Below are 20,657 nucleotides of genomic sequence, written 5' to 3'. Positions count from 1 at the left end.
ACTTGTATTTGAAAATGAGTCAAATGCAGGTCCACACAGGGCGGTGGGGGGGAAATATGCTATCTGTGAGGTTAGTTAAGCTTTCCTAGGTGAACTCGCTCCACTACTGACAGCATGACAATGAACTGCAGATATCAAATGCATCAATTTCCTAAAGTACTTGACTCTGAAATAGTAATGGTACATCAGGCAGACAGAATGGGAATACTTTGAAGCAGTTACTAGAGAAGAGCAGCTTCTAAAGAAATCCATAAACTAGTCTGCCACAGACACTGTTCCTGCATCCCTGGTGTCCAAACCCTGTACTTTTGTATGCCAGTCCTAAGCTCCACTCATTTGAACATTCAAGACCTGCATTTAGTCACAAAATTTTGCTTCGGTCTTCGCAAAAGGCATAAATATTATTTTCTTCTATCCTATCATATCCTCAAGCCTCATTTTCAGGCTGGTCTAGCCATTACATTTAAAATAGAAAAGGAAACACTGTATTGGCATGCTTTCAGAAACAATGTAAGGGTGAAATGTGGGCACAGCCAACCTTGTACATCGCTTCTGAAGCCAAGTAGCAATGAAGGCAAAAGAGAGATTAATGTTAAGGAAAAATAAATTAAAAAGCAAGTAAACAAAACCACCAAACTAAAAAAAAACCCCAACAAAAATCCAAACACAACACCAAAAAAAAAAAAACAAACCCACAACCCCAACCTCCCCCCCAAAAAAAAACAAAACCAAAAAATCCACCAAGAAAACCCCAACCTGAATTTTCCTCAGAATTCCAACCTTTTTGCCCAAATGTCCAATAACTATTGAAATCACAACGCTAGTAACTGCTCCACCACTGATGAGAGTAATTGTTTCACTTGAAGACAATAAGATTCTTCAGCAGGTAGTTTTCACAACACAAGTTGATAACAATTTAAAAATACTTCAAACTGCATCCTTACCACCTGCACTCCAGTGGCAGGGGTGTTTCATGATAGCATTGGTTATGTGCAGTAAACACTGGCATGGCTTCCTTCCCACCGCAAGTTCTACTTCTACTGAGTATTCATCTATATTTGCAAAGAAAATGCGTTCCAAAAATCTGTTAATTAATACACCTGAAACGGACAATTCAGGGGCTATCTACTGAAATGAATAACTGTTGGATCTAAAACATTATTTCATTTATCCCTCAGATGTCAAAGTCAGTTACAGCCTAGTTAACAAACCCAATTTAGACACTGGTTTGCTTTTTTTCATCCTCTTCTCACAGTAGAGCAGGTTCAGCTAGACACAACTTGCAGTTTACTAGGAAATTATTCTGGTCATATTCACCTGGTATGCTTTATTCATCTCCAACTTAAACATAGTTATATCTCATAGCCATTACAGAATTTTAGGAGATGCCTTAGTGAACAAAACCAGCCTTCAGACTCTGGTCCTGAGTGACATTAAGTCACCTTTCTAGTTCCCAGCAGCACAGGTGCCGTGCAAAAAAACCTCATTGACAGTTCTGAATGTCTGACTGGGGCAAACAGTGCATGACAGAAATGCTCGCTAATCCACATACACCTGCAGGGTTCTCTTAAATTTAAGTAAGCTAGCAAAGAACCCTCCTTGCAAAACAGGACCATAGGGCTGTGAATATAAAGTCATGACAATGTAGCACAATAGTTGGCATCCAGTGTGAGTATTCAGGAGTCATATTAACCCAGAGGGCACAGAAAGCTATCAGATGTAGAATATGCCTGGCTCCGACTGGTATTTCCTCATCATTAAGCACCCATTTGCTTTAATGGTTAGTAGTAATAATCTTTTGGGAAATCTTACATTAGCATAGCAGTTTATAAATAAAAAAAGTGAATAAAGATAAAAAACATCAAATGTTTACTACCCTGAGAAGTTTATATACTGTCAAATACCACAGAACAAACAAGAACAGTGAAGTTCTTTTTAATCTAGTGTATACATAATACTTCAAAGGTATGCTCATATATAGCACAGGCAAGGAAACCAGGGAGAGTAGAGAGGAACAAAGATATCCCCCAGATCTGCTATACCTGGAACCATACTTTTTAACGTTCAAACATGGACTATGGGGAAGACTGCACACACTTGCATTCAACAAGGCAAAAGAAGAGACAGAACTTTGCTACAGGAAAAAATGACGTATTATAGAGCAACCTTACCTTTTAAAACCCAAAATGAGGCTGCTTCTGATCTGACGAATATCAATATGAGGCGTGCTTGCGGAAGTCACTGTAAATGAAAGAAATGTTTCTAAGTAGCCATTGTACAAAACCAAATAATAATTCCTGGACTGCCACAACTCGGTAGGTCATGTAAATAGGGTGTCCTCAGGAGAACTATGTTTAGTTCAGAGGAAAGGCTGGGTAAACATTTGCAAGCCAAAATTTCAAACACCAGGGGATTTGAAACAGTCGTGGTTTTATCAGCTCTAAATCTGCTCCATTTCAAAAGGGATCAAATATTCTAAATGCGTTATTTTCCCCTTTTTATTGCCTTCAATGCCTATAGTTAATACATTAGTCTTTTATACAACTTAGTAATTGGAGTAAGCATCTTACCTGTAAAAAAAGTGTAAGACTGAAGAAAGTATTATGCTCCAAAAAGAAAATAAACCCCAAACAATCCTAACCAAGACACTAGGGGAACTGTAATATTACTTAAAAGTAGATGGCCCTGAGAGGTCATTTACAGTTATGGCCTATGTCCTCATCTTTACATCACTGCTTGGCTAAACATTCCAAAGGAGTCTACCTTCTTCCTCTAGAATTGCTGTCTCTCATTCCAGCACCATACTCCAGCAAAGAAAGAAAATACAGTAGTAGATGCATTTAAGTCCTGCATGAAGTTATCATCGGACTTCACTATCACAACAGATTTAACCTGAATGCTCCGTGCCCTTTCATCAAGGGCAGCAGTACGGTATATGGTAGAAGAGAACTTAAATAAAAGCACCAGCTCTATAGGAACATGGGAAATAAAAGGTAGGAACAAGATGCTAAAACCACTCCTTAAACTAACTCCAGGCATTTAGAAAATCTAAAGTTTTAAACATTAAAATGTTTATTTTAGTTTGAAAATCTCAGGTAAAGTTGGTTTCAAGAAACTCTCAATACAAATCTTTCTTCAGTGGTATATTAAACTTTTTGCTCATAAAAAGATGAGCAGAAAAGCATCTTAGTATGCTCAGCTGCTGCTGACAATCGGCAACCTGGTTTCCTTAGCAACAAACAAGTCTGAGAAAATCAAGGGGCTGACAATGAAGTGGAATGGAACGGCGTGATAAAGGGAAAAAACAGCTCTCATGTATGCTGCCTTATGCGGCCAGATTCCTCAACTGATGCTTCGTAGTTTTCATCTTGTCAGTAGCAGAAATCTATACATTATAAGGTATGAGAAGCTGAATCAATACACGTAGATAGCAACCAGCATTAATAACCAACCTTCGCCTCCCCTGGCTACACTGGTGAGACAATCTTCAACTATTTTCCATACCGCATCTATTTTTCCCTATTTGTAATACTGCAAAAGGAGCCAAGTCAATAAAAAAAAAGAAAAAGAAAAAAAAGAAAAAGAAAAAGAAGAAAAAGAAAAAGAAGAAAAAGAAGAAAAAGAAAAAAAGAAAAAGAAAAAAGAAAAAAAGAAAAAGAAAAAAGAAAAAAAAGAAAAAGAAAAAAAAGGAAAAGAAAAAAAAGAAAAATCAGCTGTTTAATATCTTTGCCTTATCATTACACAGGTGCTAATTAGATTTACTAGCATTCATTTCAGCTTGGTAAACTATTTACAGGAGTAGCTTCCTTTAAAGCTCAAGTTCAAAAGAAATCTTGTGTGTCTCCATGAATTATTAACCCTAGCCTTTGTAAACAGAGATACCACTACAAGATTCAAATTCAACACACAGACAACAGCTAAATAGTACATACATACACTATGCGAGACTAATTTCATGACAGTAACACAGAATTCAGCCTACATGTGCCTGGTATCACACTTTTGATATCACATACATCTACCATATACCAGGCACACACAAATTTGTGCCTTGTAACACGTTAAAGCTTAACTATTTCAGTTAAGCAAAATGAGTGTGAAGGGGGGCATTTACTTTCTCATGGAGGGGAAAAAACAGCAACAAAAATACAAAACCAAAATACTCCCCCAAAAAAACTATTTTACCTTCCAGAAGAAATTTTGTTGCTGTAAACCAGCCACCCTTAAAAAAAAAAAAAACAACAAACACAACAACAAAAAAAAAAAAAACCAAAAAAAACCACAAAAAAAACAAACAAAAAAACCCCACAAAAACCAAAAAAACAAAAACAAACAAAAAAAAACCCAAACCCTTCAAACTTATTTTAGGTGCTTCATTTTTCATTATTTTCTTTCTTTTTGGTCATAAGAACAAACAAAATGATGGCATAAGGTAAGGTTCACTAACTGATAAATCCCCAATAGAGAAATTAAATCACTGACTAATAACTACTCCATTTTCTCATTTTCAACACAACAGTTTCCCAGGGCCATGGTGCATAGACTACATATTTCTGTATTTGTACAATAAAACAATTAATGACAACTGCAATAAAAGACTGGTTAAGCTCTTCCCTGAGCCTCGGACACATAAAACTGCTTGCAAAAAAGACTTTCTTGTATTAGATTTAGTCCAAATTTAGGTATTTTATTACTGTCTCAATACACTAGACAAATAAAAACTGGGCTTTTTTAAATTTTAAAAGAAACATATATTCCTACTTAGTCAAGCAAATTATCCCATCCCATACATTCAGTCAATAACATGTATTAACACTTTGAAGCACTGAGCATCAGAATAGTCTTTGGAGAAAACTCTTAAAAACTGATTAATTCATGTTGTTACAACTTCATCACCCAATTAACCCATCAAACTTATACACATACTTCCATGACTCACAGAGCACCCTCAGGTTAACTCAAGGTCCATCAGTTCTGTAAAGCTGGTTCTTTAATAATTCTGTAGTACTTCAGAGCCATATTGTTAGACTACTATCTTGCTATAACTGGCACTGCACAAAAACCATTCCCGGACCAACAACTTCACAGTCATTCTGCAAGGCAAATTGTTTCCTTAAGCCCTCTAAGTACAAAAGGATCGTAACTGCAACACAATCACAGCAAAGCTGTGATTTGTAACTATCACATATATGACTCTTATGGCCAGGCTCAATATTGAAAAATAATTTAATCACAATATGTTGTCCAGAACTGGTAGCTTCAGTCTGACATCTCATCGCAGAGGACCTCACATAAAAGCTTTGCTCAAGTTTCCCCACATACCTTTACATCTCATATTAATACATGTAAATCTCCTAGGCTACAACCAATCAATGCTACCAAGTATGTAGTAACATGCAACATTAAAATACTTACACAGAGAAAGAACATTGTTCAGTCTTCCATTTACTGCTTCGTATTTTATTTCTGCTACAGAGAGCCCATCACTTTCAAATAGGCAGCCATTTTTCTAGAGATAAAGCAATCAATCATTGTAGGCACAGAGAAGACTTCCTGATACTTTGTATTTTTAAATGCTTGCCAAGGACATTGGCATGCTTGTATTAATAGTCACTGAGAACACAGAACCTGCTCTACAAAAATCTACATGGCTAGCCAGGTGAGCTGCTACTGATCAAAAATTAAACAGATTTTGTACTGAAATCAATTGCAAGAGACAAAATTACCAAAATCAAAAAGAATGGGGCAGATAAACTTAGCCTGCAATTCTCAATTTTAAGGTTAAAAGTTAAAATTAAAACAAAACAAACAAACAAACAACCCCCCCACACACAAAATCACCAGAAACATCTGTAATACTTTTAATTCTCAGTAAAAGGACGTAATTCACTTATTTAGTTTTCCACCTGAGGAAACAGAAAGCTAGTAAGTCTTGAGCTAAGTATTCGCTCTGAAAAGAAGAAAGGAAAGCAGCAGGAGAAGACAAGGTAAACAAACCATCAGTGCAAGAACTGTTTCAAAAGTAATCAAAACTAGTATCTAAAGATATTCTGAACAGGCTTCATCAGACCAAGTTCATGTTTAGGGCACTACTGAGATTTAAAGCCTTCACAGAGAACACAGAACACCAAGCCATACAATGGCCATTTTTATGAATTCTCAATGCAAACTCACCTTCAGCTGGGCACGGGCAGTTTCACTATCAGCAAAATTTTTAAAAACATAGTCTGCGTATGTGTCTGCATCAAGTTCCACCCCCAAGTCGTGCATCACTTTGAGGACCTCAAAGGTACCTATCAAGGCAAAATTAGTAAGGCTAAGCATTTCAGAAGAATGAAAGACTTCTCTCCTTGATTCCCCTCCTTGACATTGCCACGCAGCATCCTGCAGTTTTATTTTTGGTGTTAATAAAGTTCTTAATTGTGAAGCTTGCACCAGATTTACTAAACTTCCCGTTCTGTGCTGTATTAAAACCATGAAACTCTTGGTTAGCATAGAAACTTATTTTTTAACACAGTGAATATATGACAGTTACTCTTGGTCATGTTTGCAAAACAACTTTTAGTGTAATATAACAAAATATCCATATTATTGTGCATAAAAAAAAAAGGTAAAATTTGGTGTAAAGCACATAATCAAATTCAAGATACAAATGCATTCTTCAGTACATTCTTCGCTTTGTTCCCGGTATCCAACCCTGTTTACCAAGGCAAGCTTTTAAGGTTCGTCTCTGTATTTCCTTAAAACAAGTAACGTGTTTGTGAGCAAATAGGCTGATTACTCTATTAATACAACAGCTTCGAAATGGAAATTCAGTTTCCCAAGCCCCCAGTGAAACTACATTTTAACTTTTACAGGGTTCAGATTAATTCATACAACTACACTGTATATTACTACTGCAGATATGCATTTGAAAAAACAGATACCAAATCTTAACAGATTAGCAATTATAGTGTAGAGTTTTAGAGTATGTTTTTTAATTGCTCACACTCTTCTATCTGCAGAAACTTCTTACAGTAGCCCTAGCTAGCAAAATCTGAACCCCTGTCAAAACCAATACAGGTATTACCATTTTTTTGCTGGTCTAAAAATGATTTGTCAGTAGCTGCAGGACACCAGTACCAACCAGCATATGTTTTTTTCAACTTGCATTTCATACTTATTACTTTAAAAATGCCCAAAGTCCCTGTCTTTGCCCTGGAGTGCCACCTATGGAAAAGTGACACTTCCATGAATATTTTATGCAGTGCACTATGGTGCAAATAATCAAATGTGAATTCCCTTTGAGCACTTGAAAATACATGCAGGCAAGTCATACTAGATTAAAGTCGCATCATCTGTTCGAGTTTGCCTTAAACAAAACTCTGATTTTGGACCAGAATCTGCAAAAATATGAATAAAGAATTAATTACAGTAAGTCTTCCTTGATACCATTCAAATTTTGACAGCTGGTTTCTATCTCATGTTTTCAGCTTTCCAGAAAATACATCAAGTCCTCTTATGTTGAAGCATTTTAAAAAATAACTTTATCTGTATCACAAGAAAGTTGTCTGAAAACCAGCAACTGGATACCACAGTGAACAAGCTGTGGTAAACTGAAGATTTACATTCAAATCTGTATCTAGAAGAAAGTAGAAAACAGGCTTGTTCAGCATCCCCCTTCCCTAACACCCATTAGGCTCAAATATCTACCAGGGCACAGTTCCTGAGCAGGAAAGGGCATATACGAAGATTAGAACACCTGCACAACAGTGAGAGATGCAGAGTAGGAAGGAATACCAGTAACAATACTGCACATAGCCAAGCAACTGCAAACTTAAAATGCTGGCACACATTTCTTCATTTCTAAGATGGCTCACCTACAGCTGGGGGGGGGCAAGAATAGAAGATTAATGAACATCAACACTGAATCCTACAGTTTTGCATGCATTTTCTACCTCTCCGAGAGCAGAACTGCTTTATTATCACATAAGTGTCTTCCAGAACACAAAGCAATGAAACATTCCAACTTCAATCAAAATACTATAAAATTGTTAAATACACGCATGAAATAGGATTTGGGCATTCTGTGTGTGGCCTTTTAGAAATTCTTTGCTCCTCATACAGGAAAATACACTAACCTCTTCTCTCTCCCCATATCAAAGAACAGACTAAATAAAGAGTAACACAAAGTACAGGGATACTCATCTAGAACACTGCTGTCCAAAACTTTGAGAACACAGCCCCAATACATGTATATTTACTTAGAAATATTATACATGTACTACTGTACTGATATATTACGCACATCAGAAAACATACACAAAAACAGAAAGTAAAAAAGGATGAAATAATTATTTATTTTCACCCTGCTCACACCCCAACCGATTGCCTTGCATACCCCGCTTTAGAGACCACTGATCCAGAAGACTGGGTATGATGTAAAGTCTTCTGGCCATCTCCTTGCTTGAACAAGAAGAGGTTTTTGAGATCTTGGGCTGAGATATGTACAGACTGCAGGAGCTGAGTGTCTAAAAATCAAATAATTGAGTGGGAAAAGGGAACAAAACACAGCCCAACTACTGCTCTCCTTTTTGCCAGTACTAGAAACAGCACACAAATATCCCAACAGAACAGATTCCAGCCTTGGATCAGTACATCAAAGAACAAATACAGAAGAGATTAATTACAAGATGAGCATAATATCTGTGATAGAGCAGAGCAACTTCCTGCTTTTCAAGAAGAGAAAAGTGACACTTGATTTTAGGCTGCTTTTAATTTCCTAGGTTTCTCTCACAGTAAGTCATGCTTCTTCCTAAAGCAGTGCCATCGGAACAGAGGGAATATCAAACGCACTTACATACAGTTATACATGTGCAAGAGAGGCAAAACTGGGCTTTAAGCAGTTTGCTAAGGAAACAAAAAATCAGAACTCCAGTTTGAAAATTGAGGTTGCACTCAGGAAAACAACGTAATTGAACGTATTGTTGCTGTGCTCTTAATTTCAGATGCACACACGAAGTTGCGTGCCAGAAAAGTCTGTCTACAAAACAGCAGTTACGTTGTGAAGTCACCACCCTTATTCCCCTCTGGACTCAGACTCTTACTTCTCTTATATTCCAAAGTAAAAATTGAATTACATTCAATAACCATGCTTTATGTATATAACAACACTTTAGTAGAAACTAAAAGTGAAATACACAACTGACTTTAAAGAACTGTCTTTAAAAAATAACATTATTATACAAAGATGAAGGGAAGCTACTGAATTCTGAGTAATGAAGTGTAAGTCAAAGATTTCTGCTTATTTATACCAGGCTTTCCTGGTGTCAGTGTATAATCTAATACACGATTAATTTCAGTGCCAATAACAGTTTCAGCTCCACCACATATTGATCTTTCAAAACCCGCACACACTTTCCATTCCTAAAAGCCTAACAGGTTTTACTTACATATGGAAATAATTACTTATCACCTTATATAAAAATACACATAAAAGCAAGAATGCTCCTCTGAAATTATATGCCTGCATAAAATGATTGATAAGGAGCTGTTTGCTGTTTCACAGTGGTTAGGTTCTCTACAGTGAATTCAAAAACAGCTGTGCTTAGTTTCAGTCCTCTCAGCCATGACTTCATGGCTACTTTTCTTTCAAGCTCATTTCCATAATACAGAAGAGTTGGGGAATTTCCTTTGATATCTGGTGTCAGCTTTTGTTATAATAAGCATCAGATAAATATATAATTGAACACTGCTACTAGTTATATAATTTTTTGGATCACATTATATGCACTGATTCAGACATTTGTACCCTGCAGTGCTGGACAGGTTGTTGCTTATATTGTACAGTCCTTAATGATTATTTAGTCCACTGACTACATCCCACCAGGTTTTCAATAGTTTTTTCCTCAAAGTTCTTGTCCATCTTGCTGACACCGAGATACAAAATTACCAGTATTAGGCTGGGCATTACTACTTCATAGAGAAAGGAATTATTACCTCATTTCTGGCATGGGATGTGATACAGCGTCTATCTATACAGTTTTGTGTATCTATATAGTTTTGTTCACACAGCTCTACTATTTTTTTCTGCTACAAAGCATTGTTCTGTCCATTTACTATCTGCTGTCACCTTTAGGTTCTCACTGTAGCACTATTTTTTTCTCTATTTTTACAAAACAATTTCAGGGTAGGTGTTTTTTTCCCCCCCTATTTACTTTCCTTCAAAGGTATTGGTTTTATTTTCAGATAGTAGATCTCATGTATTCGTTTTTTATTATTAGATTTCAAAAAATAAATGTGAGTTTACACATGGAAAAGAACAACTTTTGCTTCACTGCACCAATAATAATTACACTGATTCCTCCCTGCAAAAGAAATTGCATAGACACCTTCTTATGTATTTTAACAACTGCAAAATCACTGACTTCTGTAGGTATGCACACAGTAGTAACATTCTCATTTGACAATTCAAACTTGGAGACTATGTACCAGGTCACAAAAATGTCTTTGCAAATCCACGGCATTATCATCCAGACATACAGAAGTTTAGGTATCCAATACCTTTGCACATATAAAAAGAAAGGCTCTGTAGAAAATGGCAAAGCCGGAATTAGAGGGTTTCTTCATTTTCTTCTCGATTTGCTTACGTGACTTCAAACACGAACTGCTAGGCAAAGCGTAGTCAATTTCTACGGGCAACCTCAGATCTTGCCAGAGATCTCAAAGGATGTGAAAACTTAAGTTTCTCTAGATGGTCAGATACTGCTTCAGTTCTGGAAGCTAAGTCTAAATCTAAAAATACTTCCAACTTTCCTTGTTATTGTGTTAGTGAAGTAAAATCTTCCATGGAGTAACAGAAAATGTGTTTTATCAGTAGGGAAGTATGAGGCTGATTTCAATTTACTTATTTTTGGCAAAGTTGGACTTCAAGTCAGTCACAAAGGACAAAACTACAACAACGACGCTTGATGCTGACTAGAACAGAACTTTCAAGCGTTTGATTCTCTTCAAGAACAGAACTTTAAAGCATTTGAAAATCTGGGAAAAGACAAACTTGAGAAGTAGTCTAGCAGGAACAGAGCCTAAGGAGTTAATAAAAACTGAATACTGTTTTCATAAAGGCTTTTTGAAAAAGACTTGAGACATTTTTATAGCCAGAAACAATTAGGGAATACTTGTTTCAGCATTTCTTCCAAACTGGAATGTGACTGTATATTTAAGATAAAATTGCGATATGAAGAGTCTGCTAAAAGCACTTTTTTTTTTGTTTGTGCATTTTGTTTGTCACCCAGTGTCACACTAACAACTCTGCATCTCATTCTAAAGCACATTATACTGTGAGATAAGATGAAAAAGACAGTTTTTTGTTTCCCCAAGGGGGAAGTACTTCTGTTAAAAGCATCTTTTTACAATACCAGTCTTTCTGAATTACCAATAACGCAAACCAAAGAATTAGATACTGTACTCTAAAATTTAATATTTGTTCAATTCTTATTCATATCCCGTAGACATCCCCATGTGTAACAGGGGAAAGTATGTTAAATGCTTAAACCTACTTAAGAACCCCAAAGATTGAGCATTTTCGTCCTTCAATCAGTATGCTGTCAGGTCAGGCTCATACATTCAGCAATGTAAGTTCTCCTGCAGTTTTTATGATTGTAACAAAACTCATGTTTGCCTTATTAGGTCAAAAATAGGAAGCTGGCTTGAATAAAGGTTTGGGCTTGCAGTCCAAAAGAGCTATTATAACATTACCTTACTTTTACATTCTTCTCTCAGATTTCAGTTGCTTCAAGAGTAAGCTCCATAAAAGGTAACGAGTGGCAAAAAGAACCAGCAGAAGGCAGAAAGGATGTGAAGAGTTAAAACTCTGTCACATATTTCTAAGCAAAAGTAGACTTTAAATTTGTATATCTGTATGTAACACGATTAAGAAGGAAAAATTGTTTGCAAAAAAGTAAGACATGCAACAAGGTCTTCGTTTACTTTCAAGAGTCTGCTGAATCTCAAGGCAATGTTTTAGTAAAGATTTGTGCATTAGATTTGCAGTGAAGATAGAGGAGCACTTATCAGATAACTAACCTTTAAGATTGTTCTCTTTCTGGAACTTAACCAGCAGCGGCCAGGAATAGTGAGGTCTGAGTGGCAGGCCTTCCTTTTTCATCGTCTTCATCAAGTCAATGGCTAAGGCTGAAAACATTCACAAGATAATTAAACAGTGACCCAAGTACTTTAAATTAGCAGAAGTAAAAATTAAATAAGCAGAGTACCTGCTTTGTTGGTCTCCAAAGCACAACGCAAAACAAATGGCAGTGGTGCCGAGTGCATTTTTGCTTCTTGTAACTCCTTACAAAACTGCTTCAGCTTGTTCATTGGCTGCAAATAATTTAAAATAAGTATTCATTTTCCAATTTCTGAAATTGTTAAGAATGTCGAATTCTTCTAATGTTTAGGAAGTGGATATTACATATGCCAAGTATAATTCCTTTGTGAATTTCTATTTACTATGCAAATTAATATGAAATACTAGAACCCCTTTTTATTCTTTAAGAACTGTACAAAAAAATCTACCATTTTCCATTTTCACAGTTGCATAACACACTGTTATTAGTCTATGAGGGAAAAAATAATACTACTCTACATACCATATCTCTATTTACACAATGTTGCAAGAAGAAGCTACCCTGGTCCACATTATCATGTGAGAAATTGGCAAAAGACTTCAAAATATGGAAACTTATATCTTCGAAGCCGTGAGTTATCAGAGTCAAACACAGGTTCATTGCATCTGGCAATTGAAAAAACAGAAAGAACAAAACTAAGTGCATGTAACTATTTTCATACTAAACCACTAAAATTAGTTAAAGCTAGCAAAGTAAATGTTTTACAAGTTTCATTAGCATACCTTAAAACATGATGAACCAACTAAATTTGAGACTACCTTTTCCAGATTTACATTTATCAATGAAATTCACTTTTCCTATTAGAAGACCATGCCAAAATTACAGAAGCATCACCACTGCAGCATGACAGATGGAGACTGAATAACAGAAGGATACACATTTCCAGACATGTCAAAAAAGAAAAAATGGATGAAATACAATTAACAGTTATCAATCAGATTATGCATACTTGGATCCAAAAGTGACTTTAACTCTGGATAGAGAAAACTATTCTCAGTGTTTAGTCTCCCTTTTAATGATATTCACAAACAGCTGTCAAAACAGAAATTACAACAGTGTTTGAGGAGAGGACTCCAAGCTTAACTGCTTTCCTATAAAACCTTAATGAATTTTATAAGGTTAGAAAAATTGCTTAATTTTTGTATTTAAGCAATTAAGACTGTTTTATATGAAAATTTTATACATTGTGATTTAAAGTATACTAATAGAAAAGTATTATTTTCCCTAAATATTTAAGAGGAAAGTACAAAATTACCTGTTTTCAGTAACATTAGTTACTGTTGGGGTAAAAAAAAGGAAAATGCTTTCCCTCTCCACCCAGAGTAGCAATCAGTGTTGTAGCAACCAAGAACATACCTGGAATTAATTCCTTTTCAAATCTTATGCGCTCCTTAATATCTTCGATGTACTGAGGATATCCAGCCTTGGCGAGGCTAAAAATCACCTGCATCAAAACCCTATCCATAAGGTACCCTTCAGTCTTCGCAATCTGTTCTAGAGTCTGTAAACCACAATAAATTTAACTTTAATAAACCCCAAAGTGACTCAATTCAGGATACATTTAAAAAAAATAAAATAAAATAAAATGCCAAAAAGCTGTGGGTTTTTTTCTTCTTTTAAAACCATGGAGTTAGATACATGGAATACAGTAAGGAGAATACACAACATCTATAGAGGGCCTCGAAAACACCTTTAGACTGTAAAAACAAAAAAGAGACAGGTAGACGGGAGATATGCCAATTTCTCCCTAATATCTAATTATACATATTAAAACACCAGATGACTTTCATTGAGATGACTCATTGTGAGATGACTTTCGAAAAGAAATTACTTTGAAAAGGGGAAAATGATTAATCAATCTTTTTGTTAATGTCTGGAAAGAGGATGGTTGATGAAGATGTAATTTGTAAGTCACAGAACAGTGTTATGTTTTCCACATCCTCTTCCTTGATTTGGTCCACTCCACCTGATGCTACTTATTAAACTGAAACCAATTTTCTTTTTGCATTCCTTTCCAAGTAGTTCTTTGATTTTAAAAAAAATAAAAGAGAGGACCGGAAAAAAATCATGTACACAAAGGGCTATAAGGCAGTATTATCTTATCTGTACTTCATGAATACCTAAGTTATTGGTATGAACTCTCAAAAATCAGTATTAGTGGAAAGATTCTGTGGCTTCAGTGGGAGCAGTATAATCAAGGTGTACTATTTATTTATTTTCATAAATAAATATATGTTATCTCACATGCATTATTGGCCTCTCTTCAAAAAAGACTGAATTTTTAAATCACTCGCTGGCAAATTTATCTTCTCAGAGTGAAAGGCAACTATAGAAAGAAACGTATTTTTCACAAACTATGAGACTGCCTTCAGTTTTTCAGCTATTCAGATGACCAAAAAAGTTAAATTGCTGCAGACTAGGAAGAAACAAGTTATAAAATTCAGTATTATTCCTCCTGCATGGGTAGAAAGCATTCCAAAGTTAAACTGAACAAGAGATCAATCAAGTTTATTATTTAAAATCAAACTTAAAATACCTTTTTTATGCTATCAGCATCACCCTTTTCAGCATACACATTCAGCAGTGATAAATAGGTGTCTGGACCTGGTTCCACACCGGCCGTCCTCATCACTGAAAGGATATTTTCTGCACTCTTAATATCTCTAAAAGAATTCAGAAGAAAGACCTTCAGTAAATTTAATTATAATAAAGTTTATTGTGACTTCCACAGTTACTTATTAAATTAATTAGAATTGGAAACAGAGACAGCAACAAGCTTAGAGAAACTTACTTTAACTGAGCAAATCCTGACAGGTGAAAATGCAAATCTTTTAATTACTGTATTACTTAGAATACTCTTTCAACTTTACAGTTGAAAAAGTTCCAAACTAAGCACAGCAAATTTATTTTTCAACCAGTACAAAAGTACAGTAACTTATCTTGAAATGCAAGATTTTCAGACAAGAAATATCTACTTCCTTTGTGGAATAGCCCAGTTTTGCTTCAAAAATGAAAAGAGAGTCTTCTACATATTATTATTCAAAACCATCACACTATTCTGTAGCATGTAATTTTTCTGCACCATATCACTTTATATTGTAGTAAAAATAAAACAAAAGAAAAAGGTATTAAACATTACCCTGATCTTGCATGACCTTTCACAAGGCTACTGAATACTGCCTCAGTGATTGGGAGATCTTTGTTCTTCATAAATCCAAGAATCTGACTGCAAATTACAAGACAATGAATAATTAGATTTTTTTTTTTCCCTTTGAAAAGGTAAACTAGCAAGGTATTGCTGCTCTGCTGGACAAGTACTGCATGATCAAACGAAATGAAATCTTGATGTCACTGAGCAACTACATTTGGGGACACTGCATAACGGGCTCATGATTTGGTCATCCTCATTTTTTCAGATGAATTGTATTTGTCACTTTGAAATACGCAGACACAAGCATGGGGCTGGTTTTCGGGGTTTTTTTAATTTTTTTTATTCTTCCTTTTACTTATTTCTTATGCCCAGCATTCCCACTGCTGCAACATAAACTTGCTAAGATTAAAATGTTAGACAAATATCCAGGAAGCCCTGCGTAATAACAAACACAACAATCAGAATTACTGCTATTTGCTCCTTAGCCCACTTTGTTGTCAAATGCCTTTCCCAATAGCCACTTTCTTACTTAGGCAGTAAGCTTTCATAACCTTAGGCTTTTTCATGCTGGCTCTAGAAATGACAAAGCAAGTTATTTTCTGAGCAACTTGAATACAACTCGATTTGATCACACTGGTCTATCACTTATTTTTATTTTGCTTGTGTAGATTCCTGCTGTCTCCAAGAAGCTGCTCTTCAGTACTTGGTTAAAATATACTTAAACCCCTCTTTGCTTTGCTCAATTTGTAAGAATTACACTTAAACGAGCGTTAACATTAACAGTAGGGAATACAAGACACAGATTTTGTGAAAATCCCTTTAAACATAAACACAAAAGAATACCTCGCTCCTTCAATGTCACCCTCATTGCAATAAGCAGCAATCAACCTTTGGTATGTAACCTACAGAAAACAGAAAGGGCAAGTTAATGATTTCTATTCAATAAATGGATACTACTATTAAAAATGAAGGTATCATAAAGGGATACCTACTCGATTGGGCTGCACATTAGCTTCCTCCATTCTGGCCAAGAATTCAGTTGGAGAAAATTTGTGCTCATTCTGAAGGTAGACTTTAAGCAAAGCATTATAATGGCTTGTATCATACACAGCACCTAAGGAAATAATTCAACCACAGTCAGTGAATGCAGATTCTCTAAATTCAACATTATTTTATAGCTTTCTCAAGTATTTAATTTCACATCAATTTTATTCTGTATGATCTTTATGTATAATGAAACTGCTTCCTTTTATCCACCTTTAAAATATCAGACATCTATTTAACAGCACATACACTTATAAAGGCTAAAATGTAAGAGCACAGTAACATGAATGCATGTGTGCATGTTATTTCACAGTCTCTGCAGCTGTATTTATTATACAGATTCACCAATATTATTATGAAGAAGCAGTTCACCTACTCATCATCTATACATAAATAATTAAAATATCATCTGATAAACTAGCTGGTAGCACTAGGTGTATTCAGCCTACCAGATAACAAGGCAACATCTGACATCAAGAAAAGTAAAATGCATTCTTACAATAATAAAAGTAAAGCAAAAGTCCATTTTAAGCATCTGACAAGAAAGGAAAATCTTCAGATTTATTAACACCCCTAGATGTCAGTATAACTCCCAGAATAGGAAATAGGTCTCTCACCTGAATATTAAAACCTAGTGATTATTCAGTAATGTGTTTTTGCTGTTATAACCTAACATTTAAACACTATTAAAATACATTCCGTTTTCTATTACAAAGAAAGTAACTGAAGCTCACAGCTGTTCTTGGAAGAGGGACTAACAAAACCAACCTACCCAGTTCTTTCATCTTGTCCCATATCACATGGGCTAGTTCTGTTCTTTCAGGTGACAATACCTCTGGTAAAAGAGCACCACAACTTCTCAACAAAAGCAAGGTCTGGTTACTCCCTGGACTCCCTGCAAGTGGAACACAATGACAAATTTCTTTATAAATAATTAATACATTTAATATTAGAAAATAAGATTCTAAATTGACTCACTGAAATATGTAAGCATTTTGGATAGAATACCATCTTCTCCACAACTGAAGATTTTTACAAATCAGGATACCCAAATGATTAAACAATGATGACACTATTATGCACTATCATGAAAAAGATTCACAATAAAACATACTATTTAGTACAATAATGATCTCTGCTTAGCAGAAATTTTAAAACACGTAACACAAAATACTGAACTTGGGTGATCTGGTACTTTAATTTCCCAATCTAAGTCCTGTAGATCATTTCATCCTAACAGGGACATAACTTTCCAGTCAATTTCCAAAATCGCAGAGTAATTCATACCACTTCCATACTATCACAAAACTGGTATTCAGAGACATTCCACATTGAAACTTGTACTTCCACTTCTGCTCACACCCAATATAAAATAAATGAAACAGTTCACATCCAGAGAACAGTGGACGAACCTGCAGGAATATTTATCATCTCCAACTTCTGCACTACCACCAGAACATTGAAAAAGTAACTATAAATTCATTTGCCTTTCTTGGACTTCACTACTACTTCTGAGGCAAAGTAAGACAGAGCTGCAGCATGTATCACAGATTACACAATAATCTGGAGACAAATTTCTTTTAATCTCGTCTTCATATGCAAACCCAACCATTTCAAATAAAATTGAGTTTCATTAGAAAGCAGCATAGTGGTAAAGAAAAAAAAGATGGGCGAAGCGGGACAAAAAATATCGTCTATTTGTTTCCTATCAAACAGAAAGTTACATTGCAAAAGTAATTTCATCTAACAAGCAGCAAGATAAATGTTTGCATCAACATAAATGATGAAAAAATGCGTAAGGTTTTCTATCTCAGAGATGTACAGGCAGACTTGAAATACTGAGACTGCCAATATTACTTGAAGTCCAGAGCATCATTCACATTTTACAAGTCACTTCTAAATCATCATGCCAACACTCCAAAGTTGTGTACAGCTCAGCACAGAGGCAGAAGCTGCTGCCAGTAGAGAGATCTCCAGCTGCTGATGATTGCTGTATGTGTAATTTTTAATTACAGAGAGCTGTAGAAACAACTATAAAATAACAGCAAAATAAAATAAGAACTCATCAACATCAGAAAGCTATACACCATCTAGAATTAGATCTTCAGGTACCAAAAAGGACCACCAAATCTAGGATACCACCTAACTATTGTAAACTACATGCAAGAGCACAATCTACAGCAGAGAGGTTATTGATACTGTGTAAACTCATCCAGGAAGAAACACAAACAGTAGTGGGGAAAAAAATAAGCAATAATGAGGAAAGAAAACAAATAACTTAGAACATTGAGACGGGGCAGGTTCAAACTGCAAATGAGGATTTGAACTTCCCATGACATAATGGAGTGGTGAGAGAAATCATACTTTATGATGTATTTTAAGACTATAATATCTTTTAAGACTGACTTTTTAATCCCTGCATACGATTGGTTCATGTAATAAAAACACCAACACATCTCCAGTTTCACAACACCAGTGTTATGGTAGTGACAGAGTACTGTGAAAGGCAGAAGAAACAGGAAAAGGTTTGGCAGTGTGACTATGAAAAGATGCAGGACTACACATACAGGAAGCACCTTTGGGCATTTTTTATGTTGCAATTAGAAATGGAAAAACAATACAAACACAGGCAAATCTTTTTAAGGAATCAAGAGTTACTAACCTCCCACACTTCCGCTAGATTAGTTTGCAACACTATTAATAACAAAGGACTGAATTTTTCATCTGGAAATATGTAATTTATTCTTATAGCATGCTAGTTAAATCTCTTGCGAAGTTCTACACTTTTAGCTATACTTACACAGCCCAAAGAAACCACTGCAAGCGGTTAATCTTTTCTTAATACGCATTTCTAAAAACTGTGTAACTAATCAAAGATCATAAATAACTGTGATTTGCAAATAACCTTAGACACAAAATTCTTGCCAACCCACACTCACAAATTACAAGCTTATACCCAAAAAAGATGAAGCTGTCAGAATCAGGAAGAATACTACAAGTAAAAAGAAAACATTAAAAAGTTCAAACGAAAGAGAGCATGAAGTGAAGACAGCTTTTAATCAGTAAAGAACAAGACTTAAAAGCAGAATCCCAGCTATATATGGCATTAGCAGTCCCGAGCAAAGTTTAAAATTAATACGAAACTATACATGCTATCACTGATAAATATTAGCAGTAGTACTTAGTATATTTAGCAAATACCTCCACTGACTAATCCTAACTGGTACCAAACTACCAATTGCGGTACCTGGTTCTCAAAATATTGAGGTAGTCTGGCTATTTTTTAGCCAAAAAAGTACTGAAGCTGTCAGAATTAACAATGCCTCAGCTGCTTATTTTTGGTTTACTTAAAAAATAAAACTTTCTTGTCCTGAGTATCACAACTACCTGGGAATGGGGAAACTTGGGGATCACCTCGACATTTCCCTGTTACAGTTCCAGTTTAAAACAAATAACCTCTTAAGGATAGCATGGTTTATTACAGACATTTAAAAATATATACTCTATAAAAGGGAGATATGATCCCTGTTCAGAATGCCCAAAACAGTTATATGAGGAAAGCGTAACATTACCGGATTAAAAGTCTACAATAAGCAAGGCAGTACAATCAGACACCTTAAAAGTACACTGCAGTTTTACAAGACTTAAAAATTCACAGACAAAGCAAAAAGAAAAAGAAGTAAACGTGTGCATTCAAAGCAAAATAATCTCTAAAGCATTTTAAATCTGTGCATCAACGTACGTAGCAGATTAAACAACACTTACAGACAAAATATAAATGAGAACTCTTTCAATTAATTTCCTTGGTTTGATGTATTGTCATATTGCAGCCTTAAACTTAGCTTTCCTTTGGTTTTAAATGGAAGCAACTCACCTGTTTTGCAGATTTCATCAAAGACTTTTAGTAGGAGATTTTTAGGGATGCGGCCAGTTTTTCTGACAGAGTTATCCAGTTTGTTGAATGCCCAGTCAAACTGCCACGTCTGCCGGGCTGGAACTTCTGAAACTGGTTCTTCTTTAACACTTCCCTCCTGCTGAGGTGCAACCGTAAGGAACCTTATTTGGTGCATAGTGTTTCTGCTTAAATAAAAACAGAAAAACAAGGAGTACACTTCTGTGAGTCATTTTGCAACTACAGGCACATAATGTCAAACAGATAATGCACTTCTTGCTGACAAACAGTTCCTCAGAAACATTCCATATTGATATATAAACAAATACAGGTGATTCATTTCAGTGTCTTTCTACTTAAAAATACACAGTCATCTATATTTTCTTACAGTGACAACTCTGCCTCT

At 35.4% G+C, this 20,657-nt stretch overlaps 1 protein-coding gene across 3 annotated transcripts in view; it reads right to left on the bottom strand.

The window, feature by feature from the left end:
- LRPPRC (leucine rich pentatricopeptide repeat containing) overlaps window positions 1-20,429 on the bottom strand; it is a gene marked incomplete at its 5' end in the record, with an annotated part of 80,400 nt that extends 59,971 nt beyond the window's left edge. For all 3 annotated transcript variants that reach the window (XM_080614881.1, XM_080614882.1, XM_080614883.1), the window contains 13 exons: window positions 2,172-2,241; window positions 5,416-5,509; window positions 6,175-6,293; window positions 12,064-12,171; window positions 12,252-12,357; window positions 12,627-12,769; window positions 13,521-13,665; window positions 14,701-14,827; window positions 15,304-15,390; window positions 16,159-16,217; window positions 16,308-16,429; window positions 17,132-17,254; window positions 20,234-20,429. In XM_080614881.1, coding sequence (XP_080471007.1) covers window positions 2,172-2,241; window positions 5,416-5,509; window positions 6,175-6,293; window positions 12,064-12,171; window positions 12,252-12,357; window positions 12,627-12,769; window positions 13,521-13,665; window positions 14,701-14,827; window positions 15,304-15,390; window positions 16,159-16,217; window positions 16,308-16,429; window positions 17,132-17,254; window positions 20,234-20,429 — 1,499 coding nt within the window. The remainder of the gene's footprint in view (window positions 1-2,171; window positions 2,242-5,415; window positions 5,510-6,174; window positions 6,294-12,063; window positions 12,172-12,251; window positions 12,358-12,626; window positions 12,770-13,520; window positions 13,666-14,700; window positions 14,828-15,303; window positions 15,391-16,158; window positions 16,218-16,307; window positions 16,430-17,131; window positions 17,255-20,233) is intronic.
- Window positions 20,430-20,657: the final 228 nt, after the last annotated feature.

The sequence above is a fragment of the Psittacula echo genome, assembly GCF_963264785.1.
Source record: "Psittacula echo genome assembly, chromosome: 4".
In the NCBI taxonomy this organism is placed as follows: Eukaryota; Metazoa; Chordata; class Aves; order Psittaciformes; family Psittacidae; genus Psittacula; species Psittacula echo.
This window is presented reverse-complemented; position numbering and strand designations above follow the sequence as displayed.